General features: G+C 43.5%; 1 protein-coding gene across 1 annotated transcript in view; it reads right to left on the bottom strand.

Annotated features, from left to right (window-relative positions):
- LOC135504704 (plexin-D1-like) overlaps window positions 1–16803 on the bottom strand; it is a 109682-nt gene that overhangs the window by 78720 nt on the left and 14159 nt on the right. The window contains exons 5-6 of the mRNA XM_064923498.1: window positions 967–1096; window positions 69–246 (exon numbers count right to left, since the gene is read on the bottom strand). Of these exons, the coding sequence (XP_064779570.1) occupies window positions 69–246; window positions 967–1096 (308 nt within the window). The remainder of the gene's footprint in view (window positions 1–68; window positions 247–966; window positions 1097–16803) is intronic.

Genomic DNA, 16803 nt, shown 5'->3' with positions numbered 1-16803 from the left:
AAGATCAGCAGTGATGAAACAGGATGAAATCAAACTAGTGTTCTACCAGTAGTATAAGTAACCCTTACCTCTGCCAGGGGGGATGTTGGGGTACCTCTCCCGAGGTAGTAGGGGGCAGGTCTGAATCTGGGCTGGGCCGTAGTCCAGGTGCACCGTGGCTGCCGTGGCAACACCCAATCCATAGTCACATTCCACCCGCGAACCAACCAGATCAGGGACACTGCCGTTTATCAGAATCCCCACATCCTGGTGGAGAGAAAGAAGGGTTAGGGGATGCAGGAAAGTAGAGAGAGGGAAAGAGAAATCTTCATGTCTCCAAAAGACAGATGGCATAGCAAACTTGCATCCAAACATACTGTTGTGTGACGAGAGACATGAGTGATCTACACTGGGATCACAACACTGAGGAACATCACACTTCGTTTTCTGTCAATCTCACTGATCTCATTTCAATATGTGGGAGAAAAACAGAGGGGGAGGAAGAGGGGGAGACAAGGGGGGGTGAAGAGTGAGAGCGACAGACGGAGAGGAAGATGACATAGCTGTAGACATAGTAGTTGGAGAGGCCAGTGACATATGGTAACATGTTACACTTTACACTCTATTGTCTGGAATTGATAATTTCCTGGCTGTGGCGCTGACTTCCTCTTTCCTGCTTGCTGCTTCCTGTTTGGGGAGACGGCAGTGGGCCCAGCTTCCTGTGGTCCTGAGTGATGACTTGGAATTGGACAGCTGCTGGAGCTATCACAGCCAACCTGACCTACATACCCCACACAATGCTGTGTCTGACACTCATAATGTACCTACTGTACACACAGTACCAGTCAAAAGTTTGGACACACCTACTTATTCAAGGGTTGTCTTTATTTTTACTATTTTCTACATTGTAGAATATTCACTTAACAATGTTTGAACTTACATACACCTGATGACACATAAAAACAGTTATGATGTAATGTATGGTACCTTGATGTCAGTGGACAGGCTGATCTCTGGGGGGGTGAGGGTCATGGAGGGGCACTGCTGGGGACCTTCGCCCATCCCGATCCAGGAGCGCGCCAGAGGCCCCCAGGCACACTCCCTCTGGATGGAACACCTGCACACGGGGCACATATAAAGACATGTGTACATGATTAAATACGTTTAAATTGGAGCCAATTATTCTAGTAATTTATGTTTATAATCTTATAATATATCTCATAGTGAGCTCCAACGTTGAAATTACGTGGAAACAGCATTGATTCAACCAGTGTGTGCCCAGTGGGATAACACATCATGAAAGTTGTGCAGCCGTCTTCATCGACCTTGCCAAGGCTTTCGACTCTGTCAATCACCATATTCTTATTGGCAGACTCAGTAGCCTCGGTTTTTCGGATGACTGCCTTGCCTGGTTCACCAATTACTTTGCAGACAGAGTTCAGTGTGTCAAATCGGAGGGCATGCTGTCCGGTCCTCTGGCAGTCTCTATGGGGGTGCCACAGGGTTCAATTCTTGGGCCGACTCTTTTCTCTGTATATATCAATGATGTTGCTCTTGCTGCGGGCGATTCCCTGATCCACCTCTACGCAGACGACACCATTCTATATACTTCCGGCCCGTCCTTGGACACTGTGCTATCTAACCTCCAATTGAGCTTCAATGCCAACACTCCTTCCGTGGCCTCCAACTGCTCTTAAACGCTAGTAAAACCAAATGCATGCTTTTCAACCGATCGCTGCCTGCACCCGCATGCCCGACTAGCATCACCACCCTGGATGGTTCCGACCTTGAATATGTGGACATCTATAAGTACCTAGGTGTCTGGCTAGACTGTAAACTCTCCTTCCAGACTCATATCAAACATCTCCAATCGAAAATCAAATCAAGAGTCGGCTTTCTATTCCGCAACAAAGCCTCCTTCACTCACGCCGCCAAACTTACCCTAGTAAAACTGACTATCCTACCGATCCTCGACTTCGGCGATGTCATCTACAAAATTGCTTCCAACACTCTACTCAGCAAACTGGATGCAGTTTATCACAGTGCCATCCGTTTTGTCACTAAAGCACCTTATACCACCCACCACTGCGACTTGTATGCTCTAGTCGGCTGGCCCTCGCTACATATTCGTCGCCAGACCCACTGGCTCCAGGTCATCTACAAGTCCATGCTAGGTAAAGCTCCGCCTTAGAATTTGTTCTTAACTGACTTGCCTGGTTAAATAAAGGTAAAAAAAAAAAAAAATCTCAGTTCACACAATCTCAGTTCACGCTACAAATTCAGTTCAAGCTACATATTCTACATAAATCTCAGCCCTCACTACATATTCGTCGCCAGACCCACTGGCTCCAGGTCATCTACAAGTCCATGCTAGGTAAAGCTCCGCCTAAGAATTTGTTCTTAACTGACTTGCCTGGTTAAATAAAGGTAAAATAAATAAATAAATAAAAAAATAAAAAAAATTCTCAGTTCACTGGTCACGATGGCAACACCCATCCGTAGCACACGCTCCAGCAGGTGTATCTCACTGATCATCCCTAAAGCCAACACCTCATTTGGCCGCCTTTCGTTCCAATACTCTTGCCTGTGACTGGAACGAATTGCAAAAATCCCTGAAGTTGGAGACTTTTATCTCCCTCACCAACTTCAAACATCTGCTATCTGAGCAGCTAACCGATCGCTGCAGCTGTACATAGTCTATTGGTAAATAGCCCACCCATTTTCACCTACCTCATCTCCATACTGTTTTTATTTATTTACTTTCCTGCTCTTTTGCACACCAATATCTCTACCTGTACATGACCATCTGATCATTTATGTGTTAATCTGCAAAATTGTAATTATTCGCCTACCTCCTCATGCCTTTTGCACACAATGTATATAGACTCCCCTTTTTTTCTACTGTGTTATTGACTTGTTAATTGTTTACTCCATGTGTAACTCTGTGTTGTCTGTTCACACTGCTATGCTTTATCTTGGCCAGGTCGCAGTTGCAAATGAGAACTTGTTAACCTCCTAGCGTTTTAAACAAGATATTTTGTACAAAAAGATGCTGGTTAAATAAAGGTGAAATAAAAAATAAAAAATAAAATAAAAAGTTATTCATAGCCAAACTACTGTCTAGCAGAGCTTCTTAAATGAGCTCCCAGCTTCCTCTATGGACCTAGTAGCAACAAAGCTCCACATTTCTCCTACACACAGACGCTTTCAGGAAACACTGCGCATCTGGTATGTGGCTGGGAGTCTCCTCATTGAAAACATCAAAGGTAAATGATTTTATTTATTTGGTTAAGCTCATGCTACACAAGCTTTGCAAACTCTGTTTACTCTGTGTTTCCAATACATCTGCTCTCCTCTCATTGCAGAGAGCGGACATATTTTGATTTCTGCCCTCATTAAATCTCAATGCAGCGTTTAGTGGGATGGTTGGTTTCCCATAGAGTTGCGTATCAGACACATCTCATTGTGTCACATGAGAGGTCTGGGCTGTCAGTCAGTCAGGTCAACACACACAACACACTGTTTGACTTGGTGTCAAACATGTTCCCATCACAACCTAAACCCTCCGGCATCATGATCAGAGGCCATTTAATTCAATTAAGGAGCTACCAGGCCATGTCATTCATGTGTGTGTGTGTGTGTGTGTGTGTGTGTGTGTGTGTGTGTGTGTGTGTGTGTGTGTGTGTGTGTGTGTGTGTGTGTGTGTGTGTGTGTGTGTGTGTGTGTGTGTGTGTGTGTGTGTGTGTGTGTGTGTGTGACTGTGTGTGACTGTGTGTGTGTGTGTGTGTGTGTGTGTGACTGTGTGTGTGTGTGTGTGTGTGTGTGTGTGTGTGTGTGTGTGTGTGTGTGTGTGTGTGTGTGTGTGTGTGTGTGTGTGTGTGTGTGCGTGTGCGTGTGTGTGTGTGACTGTGAGAAAGTGGGAGCTTATCAAGCAGGGTGGGCTCATATTATGACTACTGTTTGACTAATAAACTTCACCAGTCCCTAAGCACAGAGCACAGCTAGTACTCCTGCAGCGCAATATAAAACAAGGACACAATGACCTTAAACTATAGATTAACTAGACTGGAGCAGCCACAAGCAGTAGAACAGCAGTTAGAAGTTAGAATCACCATGTAATGACTTTGGCACCCATACTTTCCTTTGACACTTTAACAAGTCTGTTCTAAAATTGGTTTGTGAGCGAATGAGTGGATGTGTGTATGCATTTAAATGTGCATCTGTGTGTATGTGTGTATCGCTGCGTGGGTGCGTGAATGTCCAGATTTTAGTCCTACTGGCGCTAAGGGACCAGGAAGGACCATGAGGTCAGCTACTCTTCTAAGAATAGAATAGAATGGCTCTGCAATCCCACAAAAATTCCCTATACACACACACACACACAAACACACACGCAACAACCTCAAACACATAAAAACACAAGCAGTCTTGACAAACTTAATAGCCTCTCTGGAACACACAAACACCTAAAACAAAAGCACAGCACACATTGAAGCCTAAAGAAACTAACAAACACACATAAACAATATTTAAACAAACACACACAGAGAGACAAGTTATGATGCTGAGCAGGAAAGTCAGACAGTAACTCAGTGACCAGTGAGTCATTCACCTCTGTCTAACCCAGTATGGCAACAGAATGGACTTTTCTTACTTCCCTTTCTAAAGAGTAAGGGCTCTATTTGAACAAACCTTACCTGCAATGGTAAGTCTATGTGCAGGTTCAGGGGTGTGTCAGAAATATTTTTGCTATTTTCACTTTCAAAATGATCGACGTACTTGCTTGCATTGGTGGGAAAGGGCTGGGTTTTGATGAATAAACAAGTTGTGGGTGTGTCAAGCCTTGGCCCCTCACTGGCCAATCAGAACGTGCTCCATGGAAAAATATGTGGCTGCTTCAAGTTCTGTATTTATGTTTTTTATGTACTGCCTTGGAATCAACTCCAATCCAATGTTAGTCCGTTATAGCTTGTTAAATGGTTTACAGAAAAGAAATAACAAAATATAGACCTATATTTGATAAATACGTCAATTTGAACCCATTTGCAGTCCAGTAAATTTGTGGCTTCAAAAGCAATCACACAGATTTAGGGGCTAGGCTTACTGTAAATTGCATTATGGCTGAGCATGGACATGCCAAATATTGTCAGTAAGATTGATAAGGCCTAAAAAGAGAATGAATAATTCCAATCAAATTCTAAACAAAACAGAAACTTGTTTTCAATAGGCTATGTCAAATTTACAGGCATCATATTTCACCCCCATGGGCATATGATATTAAACAATGGAGACTACGGAGGGTTTTACACATACAGATCCAATATAAATAGAAAGGGAGGATGTCCACTCCCTGTTATACTGGTCCCAAATAGGCCCATGTTTTATGAACATATTCGGAACCATTTTACAGATCAGATCGCAATTCACAAACCTCCAGAAGTTGCATTGCAAGCGCGCCACGGATGTTGTCACCATAAAACCAGGAAGGTGAATCATTATAATACATTTGGTTGTAATAAAATTCAATGAAGAACAACTTGTGTTTTTTAATGACAACAACAATAAATACATATAAATGTACTGATATCATAAAACCACCAGGATAAATGACAGGCGTTTCTGTTGAACCAGCCTTCGTTATAGTAGGCCTGAGGGAGGGATTGGATTTTGAACGTATGAAACAGAAAACAAGCTCTTTTTACAGGTTACAGATCACTTCTAAATACGAGGTTCACCAGTATTCACATAGGTTCTCATCTCTCGTTAAAATAATGTAGGCTTGTCTACAATACATAGATAAAAAAGGAATGTCAGCTCACTATTTTACTCCTCTCTAACTTGATATTTTAATAAAGCTTTGGTGAATAAAATGTATTTCCAAGCAGTCTCAAGAGCCAAACCCTTTACGCAGACAAAAAAAAAAGCCTTAATTGAGAGGAGGGGAGGCTATGCTTGGTTTCTGATCAAATAAATCGAAATGGGACAAAATATATATATATTTTTTTATGTTTCTTGCCTACTCTTGTTCCATGCGCATATGGGCAGTGTGCATCACGGCTGGATAGGCTGCGTTTTCGCTGTCAAGATTAATGCCATAACCAACTGCATTACCGTTAAAACCATCTTTTGGTTGGTCTTAAATATTCCTATCAGCACTGCCTGAAATTAGCACTTTGCATCATATTTTTAAGGACACACCTCACATATTTCCACCCTGCCCATCTGAGTGCAAATAAGCTGATAAAAGACAGGTGAAAGGCCAAACCAAATGCCAGGGCGTCAGTTTTACATGAAACTTGCAAACTAATGTGCGTTTGATACTAACGCAGTGTCACGTCCTGACTGTCACGCCCTGGTCTTAGTATTTTGTGTTTTCTTTATTATTTTGGTCAGGCCAGGGTGTGACATGGGTTTATTATGTGGTGTGTTTTGTCTTGCCTGAAGTGGTTCTCAATCAGAGGCAGGTGTTTATCGTTGTCTCTGATTGGGAACCATATTTAGGCAGCCATATTCTTTGAGTGTTTCGTGGGTGATTGTTCCTGTCTCTGTGTTAATTTGCAACAGTATAGGCTGTTTCGGTTTTTGTGTTACGTTTCTTGGTTTTGTATTGTTCGTGTTTATTCGTTATTAAACATGTATGAAAATTACCACGCTGCATTTTGGTCCGATCCTTGCTACACCTCGTTGTCAGAGGAGGAGATAGAAGAAAACCGTGACACTGACCTTAGTTCCTTTTTTATATGTCTCTGTTTTAGTTTGGCCAGGGCGTGAGTTGGGGTGGGCATTCTATGTTGTGTATTCTAGGTTTTGTATTTCTGTGTTTGGCCTGGTATGGTTTCCAATCAGAGGCAGCTGTCAATCGTTGTCTCTGATTGAGAACCATACTTAGGCAGCCTGTTTTCCCACTATGATTTGTGGGTAGTTGTTTTCTGTTTTGTGTTGCTGTACCTTACAGGACTGTTTCATTTTCATTTCACTCTCTTTGTTATTTTGTTTTGTGTTTCTGTTCTAATAAATATAACATATAACACTTACCACCCTGCGCATTGGTCCGATCCATCTTATTCCTCATCGGAAGAGGAAGACAATCGTTACACGCTGCCTTAACGCCAGACGAAAATAGAGCCTAAATGTTTACTCCAGGGGCTGCTCAGGAAAAGTTCTCACTGTTTTGAAATTGTTTCTAAAAATCCATTCACGCCTTCTCTGTCAACTCTACCACACTCACAGTGATCATGGTGTACATAAGTAGATACAAAAACAACTCTCTCTCAAATACACCCACACCCACAACAGCAGCCTGTCATCACCTGTCAACTACTTTGCTAAAGCAGGCATGTTTTAAATAGTAACATGCTACTCCTTACAGTTTTTGTATAGTTTCAGTGCAATTTCACAAGTATGTGGTCAAATTTCACAATTCATAGTACAACATTCAAAACAGATCATCAAAAAGGTAGTTGTTTCAAACCTCTAATCACATGTTCAATAGAATAAGTACAACACATAAAAATCATACAGTCACTTTTTCACCAAACTTAATCAATGTTTCATCTAGAAATACACCTTCCTAATATTGAGTTGCACCCCCTTTTGCCCTCAGAACAGCCTCATTTCGACAGAGCATGGACGACAAGGTGTTGAAAGCATTCCACAGGGATGCTGGCCCATGTTGACTCTAATGCTTCCCACAATTGTGTCAAGTTGGCTGGATGTCCTTTGGGTGCTGGACCATTCTTTTACAAACGGGATACTGTTGAGTGTCAAAAACCCAGCAGTTTTGCAGTTCTTGACACTCAAACTGCTGCGCCTGGCACCTACTACCATACTCTGTTCAAAGGCACTTAACCTGTCTCCTCCCCTTCATCTACACTGATTGAAATGTATGTAATGGGTGACATCAATAAGGGAACTTCCACCCTTGGATTCACCTGGTCATGTCATGGAAAGACAAGGTGTTCCTAATAATTTGTAGTTATCAGTTTTGAGCAGATTAAGTGATAGTTCATTGTCTTGACAAATGACAAGAAAATCATATCAAAAGTAAAGTGAATAGTGCATTTTTAAAAGCATATACTTAGATTGAATATGTATCCAAATTGAAAGAGCGATTTGGTGCAGTGAACAAGTGACTGTGAATTTGTTTGTTGTACTCAGTCAATTGAGAATGTGCTTTGAGTATTGAAAAATGAGCCATTTTGATGATCTGTTTAGATTTCTTTGCTTACAAGAGTTGTGAAAATGTACCAAATATAGTGCCTTCAGAAAGGATTCATACCCCTTGACTTGTTGTTACAGCCTGAATTTAAAATGGATAATACTTTTTCCACTGGCCTACACACAATACCCCATAAGGTCAAATGGAATTATATATTTTTCAAAAATGTTACAAATTAATAAAACGGGCACCTATTGGTAGATGGGTAAAAAAAAAAGATCTGACATTAATATCCCTTTCAGCATGGTGAAGTTATTAATTACACTTTGGATGGTGTATCAATACACCCAGTCACTACAAAGATACAGGCGTCCTTCCTAACTCAGATGCCGGAGAGGAAGGAAACAGCTCAGTGATTTCACCATGAAGATAATGGTGACTTTAACACAGTTACAGAGTTTAATGTCTGTGATAGGAGAAAACTGAGGATGGATCAACAACATTGTAGTTACTCCACAATACTAACCTAATGACAGAGTGACAAGAAGGAAGCATACAATTATTCCAAAACATGGATCCTGTTTGAAACAAGGCACTAAGGTAATACTGTCCTGAATACAAAGTGTTATGTTTGGGGCAAATCCTATTCAAGAATAGTGGTGGCTGCATCATGTTATGGGTATGCCTGTAATTGTTAAGGAATGGGAGTTTTTCAGGATAAAAAATATATGGGATGGAGCTAAGCACAGGCCTAGACGAAGCTGTTTCAGTCTGCTTTCCACCAGACACTGGATGAGGAATTCCCCTTTCAGCAGGGCAATAACATAAAAATAAGAACAAATCTACACTGGAGTTGCTTACCAAGAAGACAGTGAATGTTCCTGAGTGGCCGAGTTACAGTTTTGACTTGAATTAGCTTGAAAATATATGGCAAGACTTGAAAATGTCTGTCTAGCAATGATAAACAGTGAACTTGACAGAGCTTGAAAACAAATGCTTCAGAGTCCAATGGCGGCGAGATTTACACCACTCCAGCCGACTCTTGGCATTGTGCATAGTGATCTTAGGCTTGTGTGCGGTTGCTAGGCCATGGAAACCAATTTCATGAATCTCCTGACGAACAGTTATTATGCTGACGTTGCTTCCAGAGGCAGTTTGGAACTCGGTAGTGAGTGTTGCAACCAAGGACAGACTATTTTTACACACTTCGCGCTTCAGCACCTCGGTAGTCCCGTTCTGTGAGCTTGTGTGGACTACCACTTCGTGGGTGAGCTGATTTTTCTCCTACAGTAGCACTTACAGTTGACCGGGGCAGCTCTAGTAGGGCAGAAATTTGACAAATTCACTTGTTGGAAAGGTGGCATCCTATGACAGTGCCACATTCAGTTTTTGTGTATGGAGATTGCATTGCTGTGTGCTCGATTTGATATACCTATCAGCAACGGGTGTGGCTGAAATAGCCGCATCCACTCATTTGAAGGGGTGCCCGCATACTTCTGTTTATATAGTGTCTGTAAATGAGATATTTCTGTATTTCATTTTTAATAAATTCTTAAAACATGTTGTCACTTTGTCATTATGGGGGTATTGTGTGTAGATGGGTGAGAGGATAAAATCCATTGAATCCATTTTGAATTCAGGCTGTAAAACCAAAAATGTGGAATAAGTCAAGTGGTATGAATACTTTCTGAAGGTACAGTGTAAAAAGAGAATTATGAAAATCTTGAAAAACATAAGTTCTGATAAGAAGAATGATAAACATCTTAAAACATATATCTCTCTCACACTCACACATAGACAAATACAGTATACAGACCCTCCCCCCCCACACACACACAGACAGATATACACAGACAGACAGACAGACAGACAGACAGACAGACAGACAGACAGACAGACAGACAGACAGACAGACAGACAGACAGACAGACAGACAGACAGACAGACAGACAATCACAGACAGCAAAAACCCAACACCGAGAAATATACTGTAATATACACAGATACAGACACTAAGACACATGCATGCACACATACTTTACATTTGAACACACACACACACTCACAGAGACATACAGTAGACAAAAAATGCATAATGACAGGCAGAATAACACACATGCCTACTGTAAAACACAGACACTTACAGAGAGAAAGCCACATGATACAAAGGCATATAGACACAGTGCTGACACACACACACAGACAGGAGAAGATTATTTAGTGATGAGAATCCTCCAGCACCCAGTATGTTTGAGTGTGTGTGTGTCAGAGAGGTGACGGAGAGGACCCTCCACCCCCAGACACCGACCCCTGATGCCCTGAGAACAGCCCCCCTTCCTGGATCCATCTGCCCTCCAGCCCTGGAACATATCACCAGCAGCAGTCCAGATTGAGCGCCAGAACACACCACTACACACACGCTCATGAGTTTCAGTACCCAGGACTCTCACAGGCACACACACACACACACACACACACACACACACACACACACACACACACACACACACACACACACACACACACACACACACACACACACACACACACACACACACACACACACACGCACACGCACACGCACAGACAAAGACACGCACACATACATAGAGCTACAGAAGAGCGCACACACACACACACGAACACAGACAAAGACACGCACACATACAAAAAGCCTCATAGAAAAGCGCAAACACACACACACACACAGATTCACTCATTCACTCACGCAAAGACACGCACACATACAAAGAGCCACATAGAAAAGCACACACACACACACACACACACACACACACACACACACACACACACACACACACACACACACACACACACACACACACACACACACACACACACACACACACACACACACACAGATTCACACAGACATATACACAAACACAGACGAAGACAAGCACACATACAAAGAGCCACATGGAAAAGTGCACACACACACACACACACACACACACACACACACACACACACACACACACACACACACACACACACACACACACACACACACACACACACACACACACACACACACACACAAACACAAACACAAACACAAACACACACAGATTCACTCATTCACTCACACAGACATATATACGAACACAGACAAAGACACGCACACATGCAAAGAGCCACATAGAAAAGCGCAAACACACACACACACAAACACACACAGATTCACTCATACAGACATATACACGAACACAGACAAAGACACGCACACATACAAAGAGCCACATAGAAAAGCGCACACACACACACACACACACACAGATTCACTCATTAGCTCATACAGACATATACACAAACACAGACAAAGACAAGCACACATACAAAGAGCCACATAGAAAAGTGCACACACACACACACACACACACAGATTCACTCATTGACTCACGTGGAAATATATACGAACTTTACTTCCGGCGCCGACAGAGATGGCCGCCTCGCTTCGCGTTCCTAGGAAACTATGCAGTTTTTTTTTTTTTTTTTACGTGTTATTTCTTACATTAGTAACCCAGGTCATCTTAGGTTTCATCACATACAGTCGAGAAGAACTACTGTATATAAGATCAGCGTCAACTCACCATCAGTACGACCAAGAATATGTTTTTCGCGACGCGGATCCTGTGTTCTGCCTTACAAACAGGCCTTCTGCCTTCTGTTCACCTGATTTAGAATTCCTCACAATCAAATGTAGACCGCATTATCTACCAAGAGAATTCTCTTCGATTATAATCACAGCCGTATATATCCCCCCCAAGCAGACACATCGATGGCTCTGAACGAACTTTATTTAACTCTTTGCAAACTGGAAACCATTTATCCGGAGGCTGCATTCATTGTTACTGTTGATTTTAACAAGGCTAATCTGAAAACAAGACTCCCTAAATTTTATCAGCATATCGATTGCGCAACCAGGGGTGGAAAAACCTTGGATCACTGTTAATCTAACTTCCGCGACGCATATAAGGCCCTGCCCCGCCCCCCTTTCGGAAAAGCTGACCACGACTCCATTTTGCTGATACCTGCCTACAGACAAAAATTAAAAAAAGAAGCTCCCACGCTGAGGTCTGTCCAACGCTGGTCCGACCAAGCTGACTCCACACTCCAAGACTGCTTCCATCACGTGGACTGGGACATGTTTCGTATTGCGTCAGATAACAACATTGACGAATACGCTGATTCGGTGTGCGAGTTCATTAGAACGTGCGTTGAAGATGTCGTTCCCATAGCAATGATTAAAACATTCCCTAACCAGAAACCGTGTATTGATGGCAGCATTCGCGTGAAACTGAAAGCGCGAACCACTGCTTTCAATCAGGGCAAGGTGTCTGGTAACATGACTGAATACAAACAGTGCAGCTATTCCCTCCGTAAGGCTATCAAACAAGCTAAGCATCAGTACAGAGACAAAGTAGAATCTCAATTCAATGGCTCAGACACAAGAGGCATGTGGCAGGGTCTACAGTCAATCACGGACTACAGGAAGAAATCCAGCCCAGTCACGGACCAGGATGTCTTGCTCCCAGGCAGACTAAATAACTTTTTTGCCCGCTTTGAGGACAATACAGTGCCACTGACACTGCCTTCAACGGAAACATGCGGTCTCTCCTTCACTGCAGCCGAGGTGAGTAAAACATTTAAACGTGTTAACCCTCGCAAGGCTGCAGGCCCAGACGGCATCCCCAGCCGCGCCCTCAGAGCAAGCGCAGACCAGCTGGCTGGTGTGTTTACGGACATATTCAATCAATCCCTATACCAGTCTGCTGTTCCCACATGCTTCAAGAGGGCCACCATTGTTCCTGTTCCCAAGAAAGCTAAGGTAACTGAGCTAAATGACGTCCGCCCCGTAGCACTCACTTCCGTCATCATGAAGTGCTTTGAGAGACTGATCAAGGACCATATCACCTCCACCCTACCTGACACCCTAGACCCACTCCAATTTGCTTACCGCCCAAATAGGTCCACAGACAATGCAATCTCAACCACACTGCACACTGCCCTAACCCATCTGGACAAGAGGAATTCCTATGTGAGAATGCTGTTCATCGACTACAGCTCGGCATTCAACACCATAGTACCCTCCAAGCTCGTCATCAAGCTCGAGACACTGGGTCTCGACCCCGCCCTGTGCAACTGGGTACTGGACTTCCTGACGGGCCACCCCCAGGTGGTGAGGGTAGGTAACAACATCTCCTCCCCGCTGATCCTCAACACTGGGGCCCCACAAGGGTGCGTTCTGAGCCCTCTCCTGTACTCCCTGTTCACCCACGACTGCGTGGACCCGCACGCCTCCAACTCAATCATCAAGTTTGCGGACGACAAAACAGTGGTAGGCTTGATTACCAACAACGACGAGACGGCCTACAGGGAGGAGGTGAGGGCCCTCGGAGTGTGGTGTCAGGAAAATAAGCTCACACTCAACGTCAACAAAACTAAGGAGATGATTGTGGACTTCAGGAAACAGCAGAGGGAACACCCTCCTATCCACATCGATGGAACAGTAGTGGAGAGGGTAGTAAGTTTTAAGTTCCTCGGCATACACATCACAGACAAACTGAATTGGTCCACCCACACAGACAGCATCGTGAAGAAGGCGCAGCAGCGCCTCTTCAACCTCAGGAGGCTGAAGAAATTCGGCTTGTCACCAAAAGCACTCACAAACTTCTACAGATGCACAATCGAGAGCATCCTGGCGGGCTGTATCACCGCCTGGTACGGCAACTGCTCCGCCCTCAACCAGAAGGCTCTCCAGAGGGTAGTGAGGTCTGCACAACGCATCACCGGGGGCAAACTACCTGCCCTCCAGGACACCTACACCACCCGATGTTACAGGAAGGCCATAAAGATCATCAAGGACATCAACCACCCGAGCCACTGCCTGTTCACCCCGCTATCATCCAAAAGGCGAGGTCAGTACAGGTGCATCAAAGCTGGGACCGAGAGACTGAAAAACAGCTTCTATCTCAAGGCTATCAGACTGTTAAACAGCCACCACTAACATTGAGTGGCTGCTGCCCACACACTGACACTGACTCAACTCCAGCCACTTTAATAATGGGAATTGATGGGAAATTATGTAAATATATCACTAGCCACTTTAAACAATGCTACCTTATATAATGTTACAAACCCTACATTATTATTCTCATATGCATACGTATATACTGTACTCTATATCATCGACTGCATCCTTATGTAATACATGTATCACTAGCCACTTTAACTATGCCACTTTGTTTACATACTCATCTCATATGTATATACTGTACTCGATACCATCTACTGTATCTTGCCTATGCTGCTCTGTACCATCACTCATTCATATATCCTTATGTACATATTCTTTATCCCCTTACACTGTGTATAAGACAGTAGTTTAGGAATTGTTAGTTAGATTACTTGTTGGTTATTACTGCATTGTCGGAACTAGAAGCACAAGCATTTCGCTACACTCGCATTAACATCTGCTAACCATGTGTATGTGACAAATAAATTTGATTTGATTTGATTTGAACACAGACAAAGACACGCACACATACAAAGAGCCACATAGAAAAGCGCAACACACACACACACACACACACACACACACACACACACACACACACACACACACACACACACACACACACACACACACACACACACACACAGACAAAGACACGCACACATACAAAGAGCCTCATAGAAAAGCGCAAACACACACACAGGTTCACTCATTCACTCACACAGACAAAGACACGCACACATACAAGGAGCCACATAGAAAAGCGCAAACACACACACACACACACAAACACACACAGATTCACTCATACAGACATATACACACACACAGACAGACACGCACACAGACAAAGACACGCACACATACAAGGAGCCACATAGAAAAGCGCAAACACACACACGCACAAACACACACAGATTCACTCATACAGACATATACACGAACACAGACAGACACGCACACATACAAAGAGCCACATAGGAAACACACACACACACACACACACACACACACACACACACACACACACACACACACACACACACACACACACACACACACACACACACACACACACACACACACACACACACACACACACACACACACAGATTCACTCACACAGACATATACGAACACAGACAAAGACACGCACACATACAAAGAGACACATAGAACAGCGCAAACACACACACACACACACACAGATTCACTCATTCACTCATACAGACATATACACAAACACAGACAACTCACAGGACAAGCACACATACAAAGAGCCACATAGAAAAGCGCAAACACACACACACACACACACACACACACACACACACACACACACTCTCTCTATCACACACACACACACACACACACACACACACACACACACACACACACACACACAGATTCACTCATTCACTCACACAGACATATACACAAACACAGACAAAGACACACAAACACAGACACACACACAAAGAGCCACATAGAAAAGCGCACACACACACACACACACACACACACACACACACATTTACATTCACTCACACTAGACACATATCACACGAACACACACAAAGACACACACACATACAAAGACACACATAGAAAACACACACACACACACACACACACACACACACACACACACACACACACACACAGACAAACACACACACACATACACACACACAGAAAACACACACACACACACACACACACACACACACACACACACACACACACACACACAGACAAACACACACACACACACACACATACACGACTTACACACAGACAAAGACACGCACACACAAAGAGCCTCAGAGCCACAGAAAAGCAAACACACACACACACTCATTCAACACAGACAAAGACACGCACACATACAAAAAGCCACATAGAAAAGCGCAAACACACACACACACAAACACACACAGATTCACTCATTCACTTACACAGACATATACATGACACGCACACACAAAGACACATAGAAAAGCACACACACACACAACACACACACACACACACACACACACACACACACACACACACACACACAGATTCACTCACACACATATACGAACACAGACAAAGACACGCACACACACACACACACACACACACACACACACACAGATTCACTCACACAGACATATACGAACACAGACAAAGACACGCACACATACAAAGAGACACATAGAACAGCGCAAACACACACACACACACACACAGATTCACTCATTCACTCATACAGACATATACACAAACACAGACAAAGTCAAGCACACATACAAAGAGCCACATAGAAAAGTGCAACACACACACACACACACACACACACACACACACACACACACACACACACACACACACACACACACACACACACACACACACACACACACACACACACACACACACACACACACACACAGACATATACACAAACACAGACATTCACTCATACAGACATATACACAAACACAGACAAAGACAAGCACACATACAAAGAGCCACATAGAAAAGCGCACACACACACACACACACACACACACACACACACACACACACACACACACACACACACACACACACACACACACACACACACACACACACA

This window comes from Oncorhynchus masou, chromosome 18 (assembly GCF_036934945.1).
Source record: "Oncorhynchus masou masou isolate Uvic2021 chromosome 18, UVic_Omas_1.1, whole genome shotgun sequence".
Taxonomy (NCBI): Eukaryota; Metazoa; Chordata; class Actinopteri; order Salmoniformes; family Salmonidae; genus Oncorhynchus; species Oncorhynchus masou.
The sequence above is the reverse complement of the archived record's forward strand: the minus strand, read 5'-3'. Positions and strand labels throughout refer to the sequence as shown.